General features: G+C 43.6%; 1 protein-coding gene across 2 annotated transcripts in view; it reads left to right on the top strand.

The window, feature by feature from the left end:
* Axud1 (AXIN1 up-regulated 1) overlaps window positions 1-14,014 on the top strand; it is a 67,882-nt gene extending 53,868 nt beyond the window's left edge. Inside the window, exons 1-5 of one of the 2 annotated variants that reach the window (XM_071794159.1) lie at window positions 67-792; window positions 1,866-3,980; window positions 5,709-5,959; window positions 7,130-7,552; window positions 8,676-14,014. In XM_071794159.1, the coding sequence (XP_071650260.1) occupies window positions 1,877-3,980; window positions 5,709-5,959; window positions 7,130-7,552; window positions 8,676-9,836 (3,939 nt within the window). In that variant the 5' untranslated portion in view covers window positions 67-792; window positions 1,866-1,876 and the 3' untranslated portion in view covers window positions 9,837-14,014. Of the gene's footprint in view, window positions 1-66; window positions 793-1,865; window positions 3,981-5,708; window positions 5,960-7,129; window positions 7,553-8,675 lie in introns of those variants that run through there. The other variant, XM_071794158.1, reaches the window with a different exon arrangement.
* Window positions 14,015-15,815: the final 1,801 nt, after the last annotated feature.

The raw sequence follows: 15,815 nt of genomic DNA, 5'->3' as shown, positions 1-15,815 counted from the left end.
TCGGCGTCGTCGATGACGCCGAGAGCGGCGACGCTGACGCCGCCTCCGCTCACTCTGCTCCGAGCTGTCGAACGCGCCGCACCACCTCCGTTGTTCTCCACGCTACGTCGCTAACTCGGTCCCCCTTCGTCCTCCCTTTTAACACATCGTCCTCGTCGTCGTCATCGTCGCGCCTTCACGTTATCATCGACGTTCGTCATTTTCAAAAAGGACGTCAGTTACTTCTTTGATTCAAACGTTCTTCTTCCGCGTCGCAGACCGGGATTCCTCGCTAGATGAACTAACTCCGACCGTCTTCTCTTCACGTTCACGTTGGTTCACTTCGAGTTACTCCTCCGTCAGTTTTTTCGACGATCCGTCGATTCCTCTCGGGACTCCCGGACATCTCGGGGAATCCCCGGCTGCGCGGTTGGATGAATCTCCAGGGGTGAATCTCGCGCGTTTTGTTTCCCATGAGAGTGCCGGCGAGTAGCCGGTAGACCTCCTCTCATCTCCGCTCGTGTCCCCGGATTATTTCGCCAATCGCGAATGTTGTGCCCGAGCCACTCGTCGTCCCCCTCGGACGAGGACGCGTCTGGTCCTGCAATGGGACCGCACCATCAACATCTCGCGGGCCCTCGCGAACGGAACGACGGTAGTAACCGGAGTCGCGAGACAACTTAAGACGATCTTCTCCCCCCCAGAGAGAAAAAGAGAAAGGAACCGCGGGGCTGCTCATATCGCGAACCCTCGCGCCGCAATCGAGGGGCACAGAACTGGACCAAGCTGAAGGAAGGATTGCGCGACTTCAAGGTAAAAGAGCTTCCCCCTCTTTACGATCCGGGGGGGGGGTCCCTGCTGACGGCTTTAGGGTCCCCGAGAGTAATTCGCGCGCATAGTACTTGTCCACACGACGCGAACGGAGGTGCTCCTTGTCGCCCCCCATTTGTCCCCCCTTTCACCATCGCTTTGAATCAATAATCTCCGGCCAAGATTATATGTAGGCCCCTGATCACGGTGTATCTTGTATTCGAGGACGATAAGGAAAATGTATCGAAAGGGTTTCGGGTAGAGATTGCGCTAGGCTCCAGGAAATTGATTTTCCTTCCCGCATCGATGTTTTCTCTCTATTTCCCTCCCATCTCTCTCGCTCATTCGCTCGCTCGCTCGCTCTTATTCTCTTCTGGGTTTAGCAACGGTGCGCGCGATATCAGTGCGCGGATTATTGATTTCCCCGTTCTCTCCCCGGTTTGCTTATGTTATTTTCGTGAAAAAGGTAGAGCGCAATGATCGTTGATTATAATACCGGTAAAATCATCTACCCGCCGGAGGAGAGAGGGTGGGCCAAAAGTCATTTTCCCGCGATGAATGTAACGACCCAATTAATCTGTATTCTACGTTAGTCATTTCGATATCTTTCCATTTTACTCTGCGCGATCGTGTAATTCCACCCTGATCTGTATGTAAATCTCTGTCTCAGTGTTTTTATTTTGTTTTCGCGGAATTCGAATATTTATATTTCGTTTAATAGTTTGATTTGATACATATTTTCGAATAATATCTGTGTATATCTTCCCTAGTAGCACTATAAAGATATATATATTTGTATAGAAATATGGACAAATATACAATATAATATAATGTATATAATTATTTTTATACATCACACATAAAAATTAATCATTTTTTTATTTCATCGTAAGACTTACATGACTTTAACATTTCGTTTTAATAACCTTTGTTATTTGCGAGATATATATGGACCACTGCAACTCATCGATAATTTTACCGTCGTCCTTAATGCCACAGAAAACCCCTAATTGATTATTCCTTCGTTAAGAATGTACAACTGTCTTTTAATTTTCAATTAAACTTGGTTCTTGCAGAAAAACCCGAGATGGAATCACCTTCGGCCCGTCAGGACTGTTTCGTTGAGGCCCAAGAGGATTCCACCTCAGTGGAGGCCGTGGCGGAAGGCGCACCGTCGCCAGGCGGGACGACAACACCAACGATAACGATAGCAATAACGGACGCCGACGACGATGACGATTACGCGGCGCGTCCATCCGTCATGCAGGACTCGCGCGAGGACTTGGTGATGGTGTGCGAGACATCAGACGAGAGACCAGAGAACGAAGTATCCGAAGCGAGGCAATCCAGTGATAAGCCGGAAGAGGATCAAGCAGGAGAGGAAAAAGAAGAAAAAGAAGCGAATATGGGTCTAACGATAGGAAAGAAAGCCGACGAGGATGAGAGAAACGAAAAGGACGAAATCGACGCAAAATCGACGGAAAATACTCTTCGGGAACTTGACGGCTCGCCGAGAACGTCCGAGCCGCAAGATCGCGACGTCGGAGAATGCTCGGAGGTGTGGGAGAATGGGATCGAGAGGTCCAAGTCGCCGGATGTCTCCAGAAAGAGGCCGGCCGCGGGTGACTTCCTGCCGATCGGCGCCGAGATCAAGAGGATCGGTATCGAGATCTCGGAGGAGCAGGCGACCCAGCTTAGGAATGATGTCAGGAGGCTGTCGCCGGTGTTGGTGAGCCTGCGGGAGAGGACTCTAGGCGAGGTGTCCCTGACCTCGGAGTCCTCCTGTCTTTTCGGGGACGAGCTTGACGGTAGGGTAACACCGAGGTGTAACGACGTCCCGGCGGGATCGTTCGTGGCGAACGATTCCCAGATTCAGGACGTCGATCAGAATCACGGAAAGGAAGTGAACGAGGAGGAGGGGAGAGAAGTGATCGGCAAGATCGGCGCAGGTCCTTCAGAGTGCACGAGCAGCGTCCTCAACAGCGTCGAGGACACGTTAAACTGTGCGAGCAGAAAGATGGATTACGACAGCGAGGGGGAAATTACGACGCTCGGTATCGACGCGACTTCTTCGATATTCTCGAGAAGCGACAGCCCGGACGGGACGACGGAGTCGCGTCAAGACGACGTCAAAGACACGAATGTAGCCACGAACGTAACTGGAAGCGAGTTTTGCATTTCGACCAAAAAGTGCGAAACGACGACTGGTTTTGCGACGACACCGTCAAGTCCTATTTGTCGAAATCTATCCGTTGTCCTGAATCGCGTCGAGGATGTAAAGAAGAAGAATGTTTTGATAAACACGAGCGAGAACATATGGGACTACGTCGTCGACGAGAGTTCGCCTTTCTCCGGTGAAAGAAAAGATTCCGTCGACGAGAAGCGCGACTCGGTCGCAGAGATCACGGAGGTTCAGGAGAAGGGCCTAAAGAAGCAACGGTGGCAGAGCGGCTCGTCTCCGATGACCAGATCAAAGAAGTACGAGTTGACGGAGGATGGACTTTGTACTCCGGACAATGGAATGATCCTGAAGAAGTGTAAGGTGATGCTGGAGCGAATCGGCGACGGGGTCACGGGGCATGTATCGCGATCGGAGAACGCCGAGGAGAGCGGAACCTCGAGAGAGCTCGAGAAGGATGACGGGTCCACGCCCGTCGCGGTGATCGGCAAGCTCGAGGAGGACGAGGAGGTGGTCTTGGCGAGCTCGGCTGAGGACAGCCGCGTGTCCAACGAGCTCGATTCGTCGGAGACAATGCCGAGCTCGCCGGAAGAAACGCCGGAGATATCCGTGGACGTTGCCGAGGGCGTCGACACCGAGACAGAAACGGAGACCGCCTCCGACAGTTCGGAGGTGTCGCCCATCGCGAGCATCCGCCACGAGTTGCGCGACGTCGACATGGCGCCCGATCAGCTACCCTGCTCCGAGGGGGTCGCTCTGTGCTGCGTGGAGGCGATGGCGCCAATCATGACGAGATTGGAGGCCGACCGGCCAGAAGCGTACACCGAGGACTCCGCCGAGAGCCTGGCCTTGGCGACCGGCGCCAGGGACGAGGTCAGATCCGATGGGAGCGACTCCGGACTGGGGAACGAGATCCCCGGTGACTCGGGACCGGCACCTGCGCCGGAAAGCGACTCGGAAACTTCCTTCCTCGATAGACTCCCGGACGACATCCTCTCTGACAAGGAGAAAGGTAAGAAGCACTTTATCTTTCAAAATACTCGTAAGAATCTGAAGTCTTCTTTCTCTATGTAGTGACTTCGATGAAAGTGTAGAATTGTCATGAAGTTTCTGGTTGCGAGTCATTTTGATGCGTCTATTGAAACTTGGAGTTTATCGATCCTGCTATCAGTGTTACGAGACGTTGTACATCTATCCTACTTTATGTTCAATTTCTGGACCATGTGTTATTTAACATTTTAATTATGTGATCGAGAATAAAGGGAAATGAATTCGAATCGAATTAATCGTTGAACTCGAAATGTAATTTTTAACCGTTTTTAAGCAGATTTCAGTGGATTTTTATAATAATGCACGTATTGTTGTTTACGATAACGATGGAAACTCTTGACTTGAAAATCATTCCATTCTATTTTTCATTTTATATCCTACTTTTTCCATCAGTGTTACGAAACGCTGTACATCTATTCTACTTTATATTCCATTTCTGGACTAATGTGTTATTTAACATTTTAATTATGTGATGTTAAAAATATCGAGAATAAAGGGAAATGAAATCGAATCGAATTAATCGTTGAACTCGAAATGTAATTTTTAACCGTTTTTAAGCAGATTTTAGTGGATTTTTATAATAATGCACGTATTGTTGTTTACGATAATGATGGTAACTTTTGACTTGAAAATCATTCCATTCTATTTTTTATTTTATATCCTACTTTTTCCATCAGTGTTACGAAACGCTGTACATCTATTCTACTTTATATTCAATTTCTGGACTAATATGTTATTTAACATTTTAATTATTCGATGTTTAAATTGTTATCTGTACGAGGATTGTCTTATCACTTCACCTTGTACAAAAACTCTTGGTAAAAGCTGCTTTAATGCGATCTTTTAATAAAGAGATTGGTATTAAGTGTAAAATTCTAAAGATAATCATCCTAAATTAGACAACCGGCTTAAAGATTTCTTTTACTCTTATAAAACGCGAAATATTTAGACTCCGCAAGGATTCCCCTTACCAATCCAGTCTCGCGTTTGCTGGTTGAAGCTGTCCAACGAGCGAGCGAGCAGAGCGCAACTCGATAAGCCTCGCATCGATTGTCAACGCGCGATATACCGGGTGTCCCAGAACAAGCGGAAAGCTTCAAAAGCTTGCTTTTCCCGATAAAAATCAGAGTAAACTTTTCACGACGAAAATGTCAACCAGTCGACTTCTATCTCAACGCCTAAGCCTCGAATTAATATCTCGTCGCGGTAAAACCTGCTTCGAAGGACGAATAAGGAATTTTGTTATTTATCGACGAAAAGAAAATTTCCCGTCGCCACGAGGGACTCTTCCTCTTTGATGAAAAAGAAAACACTTTTCACGGCGAAAATGTCAACCAGTCGACTTCTATCTCAACGCCTAACCCTCGAATTAATATCTCGTCGCGGTAAAACCTGCTTTGAAGGACGAATAAGGAATTTTGTTGTTTATCGACGAAAAGAAATTTCCCCGTCGCCACGAGGGACTCTTCCCCTTTGATGAAAAAAAAAACCGTTACTCTCCCCCGAATCTCTCGCTAACAGATATCGACTTCAATATTTCGCAAAAAAAATTTCACAAGTTTTCTTTCTCGATAAGTCGTCGTAATGTGCCGGAATCTTAAGATCGTCTTCGCGGTTCCTGTGAAACTCGAGAAAAAGCGTCTTATATACGTGCCTTTTCGTTAGAGATTTGTTATCTCGTGTCTTTCAGGCGTAAATCAGTTGGAGGCCTACGCGGGGTCCTCGGGGACGTCCGGGACGCCGGGCCAGCTGCCCCTGACGAGCTTCCGGGCGCTTCCAGCCAAGAGCAACCTGAAGCGCAGATTGACCGACTGCATGGAGAGCGACGAGTCGCGGGGCAACGTCGACGAGCCCCTGAAGAAGAAGCGCAACATCCACTTCGACGCGGTGACGGTTTATTACTTCTCCAGGGCGCAGGGCTTCACCTGCGTACCTTCCCAGGTAAGTCCGAAAATTAGTTCTTCCTTCCCGTCTGGCCCTTTCAGCTCGCGGACAACGTTTGTGCTAACATTTCGCGATATGTCTTTCCTTTATGTCTATATTCTGACTGCCTCGCTACACTTGCAAAAAATGGTTCGTTGAATGCCGCATATTTAATTTCGTATATTTTTTTATTCCAATTCAATTCTATTGTTCCGGCAGAGTATGAATATGAAAAATGTATTCATTTGTCTGTTTATTCGCTATCGTTCACTTTGCAATCAATACGCTTCGTGCATTGCTCGTTATAAAGCTTCTAATTGTCTTCTCACATATTAATTATTTATTATTGTTTATTTACTTTTTCACCATTTTCTCTTTTCCTTTATATTATATAATCGCGCATAAATCATCGAGGCAAGAGATATTTTTTTATTTCACTATGTCTGCCGATATCAAGATTTTATTTATACGGACCGGGAGAGAATGACTAACAAGCGTCCAAAGTTATTTATATGACGGAAAATCTTGCCGTCATTTGTAAAACCACCTCGTGAGTATGTGAGCGCGATCGATTTTATATGTATATAAAGATACGATCAATCCTTCTTTCTTTCAATCGCGTTCACGCGAGACAACTCCTCTTTCAATTCCTCCCTCTCTACCTCGCGTCATTTATAATACCATTCGATAATACCACGATAATATTCGCTATCAAATTTGTATAAGACACCGTCGATTCCCTTTTCCTTTTGTGTGCCATTACTTTACAATAAAATTCTATGGCATCGTGATATAACGTTACTTATTAGTTCCACGTAAGGTTTCAGCCAGTAGGGAAAGAAATGAACAAATTTTGTTTACCGATCTGACGATAATAGCGTAATATCATTCATATTTTATTGCTGAGCTTATTTTTATTTATTTGTATCACTATTATATTTTATTATTATCATTATGTCTATTATTATTTCGATTTGTAAATTCATACAAGTTTGAAGTAATAAAAATAGGATGACAAAGAGTCCTTTTTTTATCATCGATATACGTTATTATCAATATACGCTTGTTGTTCTCTTACTGTTTGTGTTTCGAAAGCTCAATTCCGATCATTGAATAAATAAATATACTCATGGTGTTTGTGCGGATTTATGCAAAAGAGACGCGAGAGATCGATCCTCCCGGTTATAGGGCGGCAGCACTCTGGGCATGAACGCGACGCACACGCACGCGGAGAGGTTCTCGTTGTCGGAGCACGCAGCCGAGCAGAGGCGGATTCACCGCGCGCGACTCGCGCAGTTGCGCTCCGAGCGCAATTGCGCGACCAATTGCGTGACCGAGACGGCGTCGAGCTCGGAGGACCCGAGCGACGACACCGACGAGGAGCCGAGCGACAACGAGGAGCTCGACATCGACAGCTATTACTTCCTGCAGCCGGTGCCCACGTGGCAGCGCCGGGCACTTCTCCGGGCCGCCGGGGTGCGGAGGATAGACGGGGTCGAGAAGGACGAATGCCGCGATATCCGCGCCAGCAGGGAACACTGCGGATGCGGCTGCAAAGGATACTGCGATCCCGAGAGCTGTCCTTGTAGCAGGGCCAACGTAAAGTGTCAGGTGAGAAAGAGAAAGAGAGAGAAGAGTAGAATAGAGCAATTGAAATTTTGGAATACGTCTATCACACAGTAGATTCATACAAGTTTGAAATAATGAAGACGAGATAAGAGATAAAAAATATATATATATTTATACATATATTATAGTATAAATATATTTAAATATATATATATAATATTATACATAAATCTATACTTGGAGAGCTTTATAAAGCAAGCATACAATTTGTGTATTTAATTTAATTTCACAATGTTATCGTAAAAAGCTCCACACGACAAATCTACATTATTCTCTTGTTCTAATTATTATTAATGTTATTGTACAGAGAGAAAAAAGAGAGAGAGAAAGAGAGATTCGCAGAACACAAGTAGAATTAACATTCTACTTTTATAAATGAATTGAATGATTCAACGTGATAATTTAGAAGAAAAATGACATTTACGATTCGAGCTGGATCTTGGTAGTCTAATAATATTTCTGTGTGTATTTAGTACATAGTATAACATATTTTGCAACCTAGTAAACTGCGCACCAATTAATTTGTTGGACTTAAAACACAGTTTTCATTGGAATAGTAAAATATATATAACATGTATCTCCTTCCTAATTATAAATATTATTAGGCTATCAAGATCCAGCTCAGATCGTAAATAATATTTTTTTTCTAAACTGATTGTATATCAAACGGTCTTGTTTCCCTTTATATCGCGATAATTTGGCTATCTGGTTTCTAACGAAACGTTTTAGAAGGAGAGAGCACATCCTTCAAATATGTAAAATTTAAGAAACTTTGATTGAATGCGAAATGAAAAATTGAAATCTTCTGACCTTCTTTTTAAAAACTCACGAAAATTCGTGTAAATTTAATATTCTCCAGTTTGAGCTCAATGTATTAATTGGAGATTAATCTGTCAAAATTTTCTAAGACCGCCGTTGAATTGAATTCTTCCGACGATTAATCTTCCTGTTTGTTAACACGTTCTACTCACAATCAGTTCAGATCAGTTTAACTGGATAAGCTGAAGGATTAACGGGTAAAGCTTGGGATCGATCTTTCTTTACCTGCAAAAAAAGACCGATTCAGAGAAGTGTTAAACGATTTTTCATTGTATTCGGTTTCCAGGTGGATCGACCGGGTTTCCCTTGCGGCTGCACGCGGGACGGTTGCGCAAACAGCACAGGCAGGATCGAATTTAACCCTGTGCGGGTGCGAACGCATTTCATTCATACGCTGATGCGATTAGAGTTGGAAAAGAAGCAGCGCGAGGAGGACGTCGGCGGCGATCACGATCAGCTAGTGGACAATCAGGGACACGGTAGGGGTGCTCGTTCCCTGAGAGACATCGGTTCCTTGGGAATGGACGGTACCGTGGGCGGCGACGCGTGCGCGATCCCGGGTACGGGACCTGGGGGAGGTGGCGGATTCACGACCTTGCACTACGAGACGGGTCACGAGAGTGTCGGAGCTGGCGTGGCTGGTTGCCAACCGGAAGTGCCCGGCACGCGGGAGGACAGTCTGGACTTGTACGCCATCAGGGACGACTGTTACGCGAGCGAAGACGCGGTGGATAGCAGCCAATCGGTCGTCGTGCAACGGAAACTGCACCCGGAATTCGGCCAGGCCTTTCAAAGCTTTTCGCCCGGCGTGCAGAGCGGCGGTGCCGTTAACGGTGGCGGTGGTGGTGGCAATGGCGGTGGCGGCATGAGCTTCCAGCAATCCTCGTATCAGGACTACGGATACGCGAGTCTACCATCTTCGTCGCGGTTCCAGCCACCGCAGTTCCAGTCACCGCCCAATCCGGCCGCCTTCGCGCACTACGGGCCCTACGGCGGGCCCCAGGACACCGCGGGCACCGGTCTTCAGGGTGGCTGCGCCGGCCAGGTGCACCAAATGCAGCCGCAGCCGTCGCAGAGCCAGCAGCAGCAACAGCAGCAGCACTCGTCCTACGACGTGACAGTGTTCGCGCAGGATGACGCCACGAGTACCGCGCAGTACACGAATCTCACCAACTCGGTGCAGCCGATGAATGCGACGGTGGTGCAGCAGATGCAGAACAAGCTCGAGCCCTTCTCGGAACTCCTTAGCGGCAGGTATTCGTACTACGGCGAGATGCACGAACCGCAGCAGCACCACAGTACTTACGGTACTCACGGCAAGGTCGCGGAGATGATGGAGCCCGGTCAGGTCACCAGCGAGCAACAGCCCGATGGCGCGTCCGAGGACTGCGACGAGAACTTCGGCGAGATCATCAAGAAGTCCATGGTCGAGACCGTGTCTGCCTAGGATAAAGAAAGCCTATCTCGCGGGGAACTGTAACCAGGACAAGTACTGAGGATGCTCAGTGCGCGCCGAAAGATCGCTGCTGATCTTTTCAAAATCGGGAGGGTGAAGCCCTTTCCTGCTCGCGCGATGAGCTCGAGAACAAGGAACTGGGCCCTTAGCGCTCGACAGTTCGTTTCCCTCGAGCTCTTCGCCCAGGATCGTTTGGACAACGGACTCCGTTGAATATGGAGACACTCGACGCACTCCGTGAACGATCTTGATGGCTCGGTTTCTTCAAAGCCTGGAAGATCGAAATATTTCGGATCTCTTCCAATTTTGCGATAATCTCGAAAAGGAGGACTTCGAGGACAACCTAGACAGAGGAGGAAACTCCGAAATTGTTCACTCTCCCATGCGATACTCGAACAGGGGTGAACGTAGCGCCCTCCGAGGGAGATGGAAGATCTCCCGGGGCCAGGGCATCGCGTTTTTGAGAGATCTCGCCCAGAGATCGTTAGGGAATTTTATGGCTACGACGTGTGCGTCCGCCCGGGATGGAGAGACTCGCGATGTCATCGTCGGCGCCATCCTTAATCCTGAGGATCAACGGATTGGTTAAGGGGATGCTGGAGTGACGGCCGAACTTCCTCGGTGTCGATAATGTCAACATTTCTAATTTTGTTTTCTCTATATTTGTCTTTGTCTAACGAAATGACATCTGTCCTTTGTTCGATTGCTGCGCCGCTCTCGCTACACGCAATACTACTCCGCACGCATACATACATATGAGATTTTCAGACAAATTTTTCTCTTATACTAAAGTTTCTAGGCTCATTTCTGAAAGCACAACATTATTCTTTTTTGTAATCCCGAGTGCGCTGCATGCTTATTTTATATGTACAAAGTCGAAATTTTTATGTGCAGTAAATGCTGTCACGAGTCGACTGCAAAAATCGATAACAAAACTATATAATTTTTCTTTTTTTTTTTTTTGCGTTTTTGATGTAAAATCGACTGCAGCGCACTCCGTTTTTGTGCGCACTTTAATTCTGTAAAAAAGTTTTTTCAATTCCGTAAAGCCAATTCAAAGTTTAGTCCATTCAAAAAAATGTGGGTAATTCTTGTCACTCCAGCAACCCCCTAAAGTCACTTTGCGATACGAAAATTTCGCTATCTTGCAAATCCCATTTCATCGCGATCGAAAATTGATTTTCTTTTGCGATAAAAGTGGAAAAATGATAGCAAATCATGGAGTCGAATGATCCCGTCCGGTCGACGACGATGTACGTCCTACGAGACGAAGACGAGGATCTAGACCTGGAAGGTCTCGAAGTAGGACCTTCCGAGCTTTGGAATTCTCGTCGGAAATCTTCAAGAGCGATCCGTGAGCAATGGTGGGAAAAGATTTCAACGAGGTTGTGACCAAGAAATAACACATGGGATCAGCTTATAGATTGCAGTTTATAATATCTAACTTTAAGCGTAGAGACGACCGACCGGGAGCGGGTCGTATGCCCTTTTGGGCGAGCCTCGGTCAGAGGCTGCGGATAATGTATCGATCTAGAGCGAATCTGCGCTCGCTCTAATTCGAGAGAATCGTTCTGGAATGCACATGTATACACAAATATACAAATACACACAAAAACGCACACAAACAGTCGAATTTTGGAGATTTATATCATTTATATATATTTTATGCAGTATCAAATATATTGAGTACACAATGTACTGTAATATCGAAATTTATATACATATATATATATATATAAATATTAAATCTGTATTCAATATTTTTATATAAAAATTTATATAATATTTATATGATTTTCTCATATAAGTACTATATTACATTTAATAAAAATATGTACAATTTGTTCAATATTTTATAACGAAATTTATTAAATAGAACTCTGATTAAATCGAAATTTACATGATTGATTATTCTCGGTTTTTCACGTCCAAGGTTTTAGTCGAGAAATTTTGCGGAAAAAAGAAAAATAAGATTCTGTAAAATGCGTTTTTCGGTGAGGACAAAATTCCAGAGTAAGGATTTTGGATCTCTCGAATCGTTAGAGCTGCCGAAGCGATCTAGAGCGGAATTTTGGAAGCGAGGCAAACGAAGCGAACACAACGTTTCGTTAATTGTTGTCTTTAAACGACGAGGATAACAAAACAAGAACAGCAAAATGACAAAAAGTGCGTTCGTGATGCACACTATTAGCGCTATTGCATCACTCTATCTTTATTGTTCATTAGATGTAAAACAAGGATAGAATGGCGCAATAACGTTAATTGCGCGCTCCGTGAACGCGTCCAAAAATGTAAACCGAGAAAAGCACACGCATACACATGACACATTCGTAGGAGCGTGAAAATGTGAGCGTTTGTGATACTTGTGCATACGAAAAAAAAAAGAAAGAAAGAAAGAGAAAAAACGGTTCAACGCCAAGTTCGTAGGTTAAGAGATAAATTATATGGGACTTTTTTTACGCCGGTCAAGTGTAGAAGCTGCGAATGTTTCCAGTGACGATCGACGAAGAAGCGCGGATTTCGATTTTCTTCTCTCGCGAATTCCAAGCGTGAAGATCTCGAACGTGTCGAGCGCCAGAAAGATATTTTTTCGAAAAAGAAAAAAAAGCACTTTTGCTCTCGCGCGGGCGATCTTTTATATTTATAATTATGCATGTATAAAAAAATGATATATATACAAAATTGCATGTAAAATGATATATTTTAAAATTATATAAGTATATACTTTACGAAAAATATAATGTATTTATAGGAATGTATACAATTGTTATTACTTTATTTTTATAAATAATACTATTATTTTATCGTCACGATCAGGAATCGCGGAATGGTCAAGCAATTTTAATTTGTTTGTTCTGAACGGGAAGTTAATTTTATATATGCGTTATCAGCATCTTTTATTATGTGTTTTCCCAAATTATATTTCTATAATTATAAATAAATAAACAAATACATATATATATATATATATACATATATATATAGCGACTATCTCTAGAGCAATCATACTTTTATAATTTGGCGCTCGATACATTTGAAGTTCTCAATTTTAAATTGTTGAACACATTTGTAACTGATATTACGGTGCCTACGTAATTATATACGACTTTAGTCGCGCGATTATCTCTCCGCCCTGAAGAAAGGGGAGGGAGACACTCCCTCTCGGAGGTGCGGGAGTGGTGAAATTCGACGGACACGAGAGATTCAATAAGGGGCGAAGAGGAAGCTCAAGAGAAAAAGGAAGAGGGAAATTCGCGCTTGAGGCGACAGGCTCGGCTCTCCGCGACGAAAAGGAACGGCCGAGAGGGAGATTCGTGAGGGGACACACCGCACCACCATCCACGACGACTAACCATTTTGCACTACCCGTCATCCTCAAAAAAAAAAAAAAAATTAAAAAGATACCGAAAACCACACACACAACCAATCGTAATACCCCGTAGAAGACATTTTCAAGAGAAAACGGACCTCTCTTTAGCGCATCCCGGGACGTTGATCGCTGTGTCCACGATTAATCGAAGCACTTATACATAAGCGAAGCGTTAACGATACGACGATAGTATTAAATTTATACACACGGATACACACACACACACACACACACACACGTGCGTAAATAAACACGCATACATACACACACACACACATACCCAAAATACGTACGCGTATATACATATATATACACTCGAGGCCGGACGTGTCAGTTCCCGGAGGTTTGCCAGGCACCCTTTTTCTTCTTTTTTTTCACCTTTTTTTCTTTTCGCTCCTTGATCGCGCTGACGTACCTCACTGTGTTCATCGTGATTCGGTGCCTAACAGAAACGAGCGAAAGGTAGAAATTGCTGATTGATAGAGAGAGAAGGAGGGAGAGAAAGGGGCAAAGGTGACGAAGCGTTTCGAAGAAACGCGATGGGAGGGGGAGGGATGGGGGGAGGGGTCATTCAAAAACGCGAGAGGGATATGACACGTCCGCGCGTGTGGCATTGAAGAAAAAAAAACAGAATAAACATATAAAAAATTATACACGTATGTAAGTAACTTTTAGAGTATTTGAGTAAAAAAGAGGCATACATAGCTGATAGTGTTTTATTAAATGTTGTGAAAAACGTCTCTCGTCTGTCTGTCTGTCTGTATGTCTGTCTGTCGTCTAAATGTCTAATGTCTCTGTCTTTCGTCTTCATTTTCTTGCCGTTTAACGTTAAAAGCGACTGAAGCTAACCATCCTCGCAAGATCATTTAAGGATTTAGAAATTTAAATACCAAGAAGTTGAAACGATTAATAAATCAACTGATAAAAAACGGGTTCAAAATTGCAACAGGATGTCCATTCCGTACATTATAATATAATAAACGATATCCACACCCTGTTGCGGGTCTAAGCCTCCTTTTTCATCAGGTGAATTTACAAAAGGAAACAAAAGAAATTGGCAATAAGAGAGTGAAAAGACATTTGACATTACGCATTAATTACCGCGTCGACTCTCTTATTGCCTATTTCTTTTATGTTTCTTATTATTATTGGGAGTCCTTAATTATTTTATTATTAGAAATTTAGTTTAACAGAATAAGAAGATCTTTTTATCTTCATTATTCGCGATTATTCAAAAAGGGGACCGAACCAGTCGCATTTAGCGCTAAGAGCGTGTGACCACCTCTCTGCGTGCTTCACCGCATTTTTTACTGATAGAAGACCTGACATTCCAAAGAAAGATAATTCTTATCCGTCCTTGTTATCTGTCTCATTCTAACACGTTCATGATTTTCTTTTCTTCTTTACCTCAGTATATCATATCATCAGGTCACCCTGACATTGGTGACCACATTTTAGAGCCTTTTTTTTCCTCCAAGTTTCTCTCTACAGCGACACCTACAGAAGTAATAATTATAGTTGTTTTCTTTTGTCTTTTCTGGTACACTTTCGTTAAAATTGAAATATATGTGGGACGTGGGACTCGAACCGGGAACACGCCGACTAATAATAATAGTTGATCGTTTTCACAATGAGCCACGCACCTTTTCCGATAATTCTTTTAACGTAACTTATTTTCTTCTACTTTAATTATTTTTAAGGAACTTAAATTTCGAAGAAATATTATTTCGTTGTAACAACATTGGCATCTTTTTATATTATTCATTGATTTAGATTGTTATCGTCATTTGAAAGAAATGATTTGCATGATACTAGAAATCGTTCGTACAGAAAGAATAAAATATATGGACTAAATGAAATTCGAATACATAAACGGAATAACATTTGCAGAAGAAAAATTTAGAAAACCAAATCAGAGACTACTTAAATAATTAACAATAAAGATTTTTTACTTGACCCAGCCACCTTTTATGAATTATAATCGTCGCGACGTTTCAACCATTAGTTTCGGTTTGTCTCAATCGGTTTAACTTTAAATGCTAATAAGCATCCTTTTCAAATCACCGTAAAGAATTTATTGCGAAAAATATCACGTCAGTCAGGGTTTAGAAAAAAAATTGAAAAATAGTCTTGTAATATTAGAAAAGTAGCACTGTTCCTCAATTTCGCGTCGCATTTAAACCAGTATCTTTTCAACGAGCTGATCCAGAAATGGAGGAGCTGGCAGTCGCTCTATTCTCTTCAGAAAGCAACAACAAAAATGGCAAAGTGGTATATAGCGATTCTAAACATGGCGCGTGAAATGTTTCTCTCTTTACGGGCGTCGGATATCAAACACAAACGTGGAACCTTGAGGAAAGCAGGATCTCGGACTAGACCAATAAACGGTAAGATTTCGCCTCCGTTCTGTGATGTAACAGAAAATGCATAAATATGCGGTGTTTTTTAGAGCAAAAGTCTGTGCGAAGAATCGATTTATATCTGATTTTTATATAAAAAGTGGATTTTTGAAGTTACAAATTTGGTCCATTTTGTTCTAATCATTTTATACGAATTTAGAGATTATTTCATTTATAATATTTATATATTTGAGAAAACCA

The sequence above is a fragment of the Temnothorax longispinosus genome, chromosome 11 (genome assembly GCF_030848805.1).
Source record: "Temnothorax longispinosus isolate EJ_2023e chromosome 11, Tlon_JGU_v1, whole genome shotgun sequence".
NCBI lineage: Eukaryota > Metazoa > Arthropoda > Insecta > Hymenoptera > Formicidae > Temnothorax > Temnothorax longispinosus.
This window is presented reverse-complemented; position numbering and strand designations above follow the sequence as displayed.